The following is a 7357-nucleotide window of genomic DNA, read 5'->3' on the forward strand; positions in this document are numbered from 1 at the left end:
TATACGAGAGAAAGAAATTACATACACAATAGTTTTGTCAATAAATTAAGTCATTGAACATATAGTCTAATTTATTGGTTTTTTTTCCCTAAACACAGAAACGTGTAGCCTTTATTCTTCGGGTGTGAAGCATAATTCATGACTCAAAGGAATCATATTCTTGAATCCTTATTTATGTTATGACGCCTTGTGTCACCATTTGGATACATATATAATTGATGCCAATATAAAAAGTCACAATGTGAGTTGTCAGTGTCGCTCCTGTTTCCATTTTTCTTTATGGATCACTCTCACTCTCTCTTTTGTCAATTTCTCTGTATCCCTCTTTTTATCCTCAATCCCACATCAACTAAAATTAGGAATTGCTAGGAAAATTCTTTTATAAAGCCAGACAAGCTTCAGCTGTTGACATTATTTCTTTGATGAGCAAGGTCCCTCCCTACGTAAATCACGCCTAGTCAATCTTAAACTCACAATTGAAAAGATTTATTTTATCCAACCTCATTTCTTGGTGGGCCTAATTTCACCCCAAAGTCTGGGAGCGCGTTTTTGTGACTTTTTCCTTTTGGTCAAGATATTTACCCTCTCTATAGAAAAAAAATAAAAGAAAAGAAAAGGGTGTGCTGTTTCTTTCTGGGGGTATCGCTAGTTGATTATCCGTGTGTTTGGTGGAGTCCCAAACACCAAACAGCCCATTTTCGCCCGAACGCTAGCGAATCTGCTGGCCAATTTTGCAGCGATAACAGCGCTAGTGTTTTTCTTTTCCTATTAATTCTGTGGGATCCATTGAATTAATGATGAGATTTACTTTTTTTTTATTTTTTTTCAAACTGTGTGACCACCCACAGAATTATTACCAGATTTAATTTCTTTCTTTTAATTCTTTAACTAATTAATATTTTCTTTATTAATATAAACATTATTAACATTATAATATACAACTCAAAACTAATATATTATTATTATAGTTAACAATAAAATAAGTCATTTTATTAATAAATAATTAATATTTTCTTCAAAATTTCTTAATAGATCATTTTATTAATATTTTAAGATAATTATTCCAATTTTTGATATAAAAATATTTAATAATTTATACTTAAAAATAATTTTAATGAAAGTTATATTTACTAGATTAATTTAATATTAAATTTAATATAAAATAATATAATCTAATATTATAATACCTTAATTCAACAGTTTTTCTATAACGTCAATTTTTAATTCACTAAACACCTCACAGCATATTACACAATTATAAGCTTAACTTTTTTTTTTTCACTACTTTTTCATTAGCATTGAAAATCAATATTTCCACTCTACCAAATGAATACTATGACTCCACTTATGCTAGCTGTCACCTTGAAGAGATGCTCTCGACTATGCGATGTTGTGGCTTATTCCCCCACTAGTGGTAAAATAATGATAAAGAGAAAGTGTCCGACCAAGAAATTCGCAGTCTAAACTGTTCGGCCATTAGCGCATCGCACATAATCGCGCGATTCACTTTCCACCTCGCGCGACACCGGTCCTTGATTTAAGTAATTACGCCGCAATCGCATCGATCCCTTCATTACCAGCAACTTCCCTTGCTTCACCCGTACGTCATTCTTTATAACCCGACAGCGCCACCCACCAAAAGTTTTTTTGCCTGTACCTGGAAAATGTGTATCAATATATATGTAAGGTATCAGTTAAATGATAGCAAGAGAAATAGTTCGAGTGCTTCATTTAAGTAGTCTCCCCTCAAAAACCCAACAAGTCAAAGCTCAAACGCTTTGATGGTTCATTCACAGAGCGAAAACATGAAGTTCCTGTTATGTCGTCGGTGTCCACTCTCTTCTTCAAGAATTATTAGTGGACGAAATTGGGTGTGCAAAAGAAGTCCAAGAAATATTGTCCGTAAAAGGCCCAAACGATTTCTCAACAGAAGACAATCGGTAATGTTCCAACTTGGTCTCTTTATTTGATGTGCAAATTAATTTATAACATCATCAGGGGCGGAGCCAGCAGAGTTAATGCTGAGGTAGACTATTCAAAAATTAATATTGCATTGATCCAATTGAAATTTTTTTGTTGGGGTCCGTTATTAACATTTTTAGCATAATACACATCAATAATATTGTCCATTTTGAATTGTCTGGTTTCTGTGAATACATACATCAAGCCTGCACGGCGTTGTCTTCCCAAGAGGTCAATCATCCCAATAATATTCTCGCAAAAGCATGCTTAACTGCAAAGTTACTACGGGATGTTGTCTTTCAGGAAAACACGTTCATGATGAATAGGAACTGAAATTATCTATATATGTTAACAGTCGGCCCATGAGAAATTTTTTTAGGACTATTTACACAACTACTTCAAATGATATTTTTAATGAACAACTCCTAAGTAAACATAAATAATTTAATTAGCAATCTTATAGGCCGCATCATTAATCAAACACCAACATGACCACTTAACATAATTGGTCCATCTTTTAAAATATATGGACCAAAAAATATTATGACCCATCTTACTTCTGAATAAGATTTGACGTTTAGTCCTAGAATAAAAACCCATACGTTGGACCCATCATACACTAGGGGCTTAATGAGCATAAATGGACCTCAGTTTATATTTAAGGATTTAGACGCAATTATATAAGTCATAATCATCAAAAGGGGCAGACTTGAGCCCAAATTTCAGTCTATGACTAGAGCGTTAGGCCTGATATTAAGATAAGCTTGTGACATAAATAATATTGTGTGTCAAAAATATTTATATTAAGTATATATATTTAAAAAAATATTAGTGCAGTCCCCCTTCCTACGCCCCTGAACATGACGATTGATTGTTTTTCTTGGCGAAAGCATAATAAGAGAGTAAAGAGTAGGATAATAAAGGAAGGCATAGCACGGCTGAAGTCAGAAATGACAGAGATCAGCGTGGAGCAAAAGAGCATCGCAGAGGGACAAAAACAAATTCGGAAGAAGTACGAGGAGATTAAAAGGGAACGTGAGCAATTGTGGAAGGAAACAGAGCTCATTTCGCAGCAGAGTCATGGTATCCGAATTCGTTTGAATTTAATGTTCCAAATAATGAAAGCAAGAGTTGAGAGAGATTCTGTCAAAGTTGCTCAACTTACTCTACAGCTCAGGTTAGTAACCTTCCAGAACTAGAACCAGAACATGAATATGATGATATTTAAGTAGAGTTCTCAATTTGAGGCTAATACAATTTTAGCTTTGATTTCCAGGGACTTGATAGCGAAGCCAAAAGAAGAAAAATAAGTGTTGAGGGATCCGGATGAAAGTATTAATGAATTCGTTGCTAGCATTGTGGGGGAAGAAAGAGGAAGGTTGTCATTATGTTGACAAAGGGATAAATAAGGAAGATGCAATAGTATCAAGAATGTGTGTGTGTGTAATTTTGGCATGTAATTTCCTATTTCCTAAGGCTTTGTTTGGTATTTCTCTTGTTTATTGTTTTGGTTTTCAAAAAATAGAAAACATAAATAAAAAATAGTGTGTTTGTATTTTTTTCTTTTGGGTTTTATGAAAACCCATAACAGGTTTACCAATTTTTTTAAAAAAAAATTTCAAAAGTTTTTAAAACACCACACACACGTAACACCCCCTTTCTCTCTCATACGACATGCTTGTCAACCATTTTCTCTCATTTTTCTTATTCTAAGGTACTTGCCGACCATTTCCTCATTTTAAGGCTCATATTTAGATCTCGACATCGGATCGGACAGGAAATTTAGGGCCCAAATGGAAATAATAATTAGACCTATGTGAAGGTTTCTACACATTGTTGTGATATAGGACCAGTTAGTGAAGTTTGCTTTAACCTTGGTAGTGGAAGCTTTACGGAATTCATTTAAACTGAGCCACGCATTGAGTTGCCTGAGAATGCCTGCTTTCAGTCTGGTTTGGGTCAAAAAGAGCAGGAAATGGCCACAGGAAGAGACCAGCTGGTTTATGATACTCATAAGATTATTCCGCTTTAGAAAGATGATGTCCCATTTAAGATCACTTCATGGGAATGATATTGTTTCATATCAAGGATTTGTTGTGCTCTTCCTAATGTATACAGCTAAACGAGGCTCAAGCATTTCTCATTATTTCTCACCTACTAAAAATTCGTAGGCGGTCATGAAATCAGCTTGTATATAGATGTGTTGCATTTCAAAGTGTAGATCAATTGGCTTCCTGATGTAGGTGGATTATATTGGTTAATTTAGTCAGAATGTTGGAATGTATTAAATCAGGAATTTGATGTTAATTAAGGAACTGATAATCTACTCTGTAAGAAGTTGCAAAACTTGGTGAAATACAAGTTACAAAATGCACAAACATCTTCCAGAACTAATAGTTAGATCTCTCTGTCTGCAACTTCTGATTCTATAACTATGATTCAACGCATAGGTACCTATCTAAGTTATATTAAACTAACTATGCTAAAGGAGCCTTATTATGCTTGGATCTCTTCAACGTCTCTGTCATCATCTTCTCACACAAATCTTGAACTTGCACTTTTGAGATGCTTATTCTGATGTTCTAAATCCGCAACCCTATTTAGAAGTTGCAACATCTCTTCCATCCAGCAAGTGAAAGCAACATTTTGACTCAGCGATTAGCTAGATGTCGTTCTAGCTTGTACGTTCTCAATAAGAGAAGAATTATGGATTCTCCAAGAGGAAGAATGAATCACACCAAATACAAATTTGGGAAATTCCAATCTGTTTTCTTTGCCTTTATAATAAAGGCAAATTACAAGCTAATTCTTATCCTCAAAATCAGCCTTAATACTAGGAAATTAAAGGATTTCAATGCAAACAAACGTAACAAAGATAAAATCAAGGAAATTATCATCATGTCTAACAAATCTTTCCTGAATTGTGGAGCTGAATTGGTTCTTCTTGATCTTGATTGCCGTGACTGGTGGAGTGTAAAGCAAGTTTCCTTAAATTTTGGGTTTGGTCAAATGCTTTCCTGCATCAACATTTTGACGCCTCCTTTTGTTAACTGCATTTTGGAGTTGTTTTGTCGCCGTCGTTGCAGATTGCAATTTCAGATTCATAGAATGTCTTTCAGCCTTTAACGATTGAATTGCGAGCTTCAAATGCTTGTTTTCTACTGTAAGCTTATGTAACTCATCCTGCATTTTATTTCTCTCTTCCTTAATAAGCCCAAAAAAAAAAAGCAAATTAAAGGGAGAACAACAAAAAAAAGGACTTGATTGTATTACAAAAATATTTACCTTACGTCGGTCACGATAAGCCTTATCGCTCAATCTTTTCCTTTCAATCCTGCCTTGTGCAATCCCCAGAGCTGTTCTCCCTGCCACTAATTTTTGCTTACCAGCTGTGTTGTTATCTTCCAGGGGATTTGATAAATTCACTCCCTCAACTGCTTTGCTAAGATCTGCCATGTCAAGTGGATCCATTGATCAATCTACAAGCAAATTTCAAGCACAACTCTCCAACAATTAGCCTAGCTGGGGAGGGGATGTTCTCCAGCTCCAATCCTTGTTACATATATATATAGTTGAAAATAGAGTGGAAAACAATGCTTCAAATTCATATTAGAAGGGTCCCAGAGAGTAAACAGCTCGAAGACGAGAGGTAACGCGCGATATATTGAGCGAAGACCAAGATATTCGCAACTGTAAGTTGTCCACTAGCGCATCGTGTCAAATTGGAGCACAGAATCGCGCGATCACTACCAGCAAGCAAGGCAGCAACTTCCCTTCCCTTCACGCATCATCTTTATGACCTCACCTTCGATCTCGCGCGATCACTACCAGCAAGAAGTCCCATAATTGTTTGTAAAAGGCCGAAAAAGGCCAAAACGATATGAAGTGGATGCAGTTAGTAACAAACTTCTCTTTTGATGTACATCAAGTTCCTAACGTTAGTACTGTGATTAATTTTTGGAAAATGTAGAATAAAACACTGATTAGGAAAATAAAGGCTGGCGTAGCAAGGTTGAAGACAGAGATGAGCAAAAATGCATCGCAGAGGGGGGCAGAGACAAGTGAGGACAAAGTGCGAGGAGATCAAAAAAGAAAGCAAGAACTGTGGAAGGAAACAGAGCTCATGCTGCAGGAATTGTGGCATCCGGGTTCCTCTAAAGTCTAAATCTTGATTTAAAAATGTTGAAAGCAAGACCTTTTAAGCGTTTCTGCCAAGGTCGCTGAACTTTGTAGCTCTCTCAGGTTATTTTCCATTTACTTCTTTTGTGCTCTGCTTTCACAGTTCACTTCATGCTTTATAAGCCCAACAAAAGCAGAACATGCCTATGACATTAGAGCATGTGCAATTTTAGCCTTTGAAAGTAATCAAAATATCATAACTAGAATTAATCACAATTGCAATTGAAAATTTGAAATCTAAAGATCTCCTAGAAATAGAATGCAATATCAAACCACTAGGCAGTAGGCACATCGTCTTTTCAGTACAGTAAATAGCATCAATTCCTTATAAAACTTATGCTGCTATTCATAGATTTCATTAACAAAATGCCTATTTCTTTGATTGCAGGGTTTGATAGCAAAGCCAAGGAAACAAAAGGGAGTGATGAATCCCGATGGAGAATAGTATGGTTGTGGTTGGGAGGTAAGGAAAAGGCACATGTATGTGCTTATCCCCTCCACTTTCTTCCATTGACCTCCTCCCAAAGATACTGCTGTAAGCCCATCTCCAGAATTGATACAATGTTTCCACATATGTTGTTGTCAAAGATATCAACAAAATCTTTGATTTACTTTATTGAAATTATTTTTCTTACTTTTCCTTTCTAACGCCTATATAAAGGCATGTTGTACACAATCAACTAATAGTGAAATACAAATCTTTTACTTCTCTAACATATCCTTTCACTTCTCTAACATGGTATCGGAGCCTTGGTAATCACTATCCCATTTCATATCAGTTTCTCACCTTCAAATTCTATTTCATCTTTCTTGCCTACTGCAGTCCTTTCTTTCGTCATTCCTTGATCTGGTTGTTATTTTTGCACCTGTTTATTGCATTTATGGACAAATCAGATGTCTCTCAACCCATCAACATTGTGTTAGATGGGCGTAACTACGTTTTATGGGCACAAGCCATGTGCAGCTTTCTCAAGGGTAGGAGACTTTGGCGATATGTCACTGGTGATTTCATTCTACCTACACAATCCCAAGATGAAGCTGATGATAAGTTTGCTGAACGTTTAGAAACTTGGGATAGCAAAAATCATCAAATCATCACTTGGTTTCGTAATACTTCAGTATCCTCCATCAATCTTCACTTTGGTCGATTTGATACTGCCAAAACTCTCTGGGATCATCTTGCTCATCGTTACACTGCCACCGATCTCTCTCATCA

General features: G+C 35.8%; 2 protein-coding genes across 2 annotated transcripts; one reads left to right on the top strand and one right to left on the bottom strand.

Moving 5' to 3' along the window:
• Positions 1 to 1478: 1478 nt before the first annotated feature.
• On the top strand, positions 1479 to 3485 carry LOC120006366. The gene is made up of 3 exons (XM_038856382.1): positions 1479 to 1940; positions 2853 to 3139; positions 3239 to 3485. Exons 1-3 carry the CDS (start codon positions 1782 to 1784, stop codon positions 3270 to 3272), a joined length of 480 nt encoding a protein of 159 aa, XP_038712310.1. The 5' UTR covers positions 1479 to 1781; the 3' UTR covers positions 3273 to 3485.
• Positions 3486 to 4740: 1255 nt separating this feature from the next.
• On the bottom strand, positions 4741 to 5506 carry LOC120006413. Its single transcript, XM_038856439.1, has 2 exons — positions 5248 to 5506; positions 4741 to 5166 (listed from the first exon to the last, which is right to left on the bottom strand). The coding sequence occupies exons 1-2, from the start codon at positions 5431 to 5433 to the stop codon at positions 4951 to 4953; spliced, it is 402 nt and encodes a 133-aa protein (XP_038712367.1). The 5' UTR covers positions 5434 to 5506; the 3' UTR covers positions 4741 to 4950.
• Positions 5507 to 7357: the final 1851 nt, after the last annotated feature.

Source organism: Tripterygium wilfordii, chromosome 9 (genome assembly GCF_013401445.1).
Source record: "Tripterygium wilfordii isolate XIE 37 chromosome 9, ASM1340144v1, whole genome shotgun sequence".
Taxonomy (NCBI): Eukaryota; Viridiplantae; Streptophyta; class Magnoliopsida; order Celastrales; family Celastraceae; genus Tripterygium; species Tripterygium wilfordii.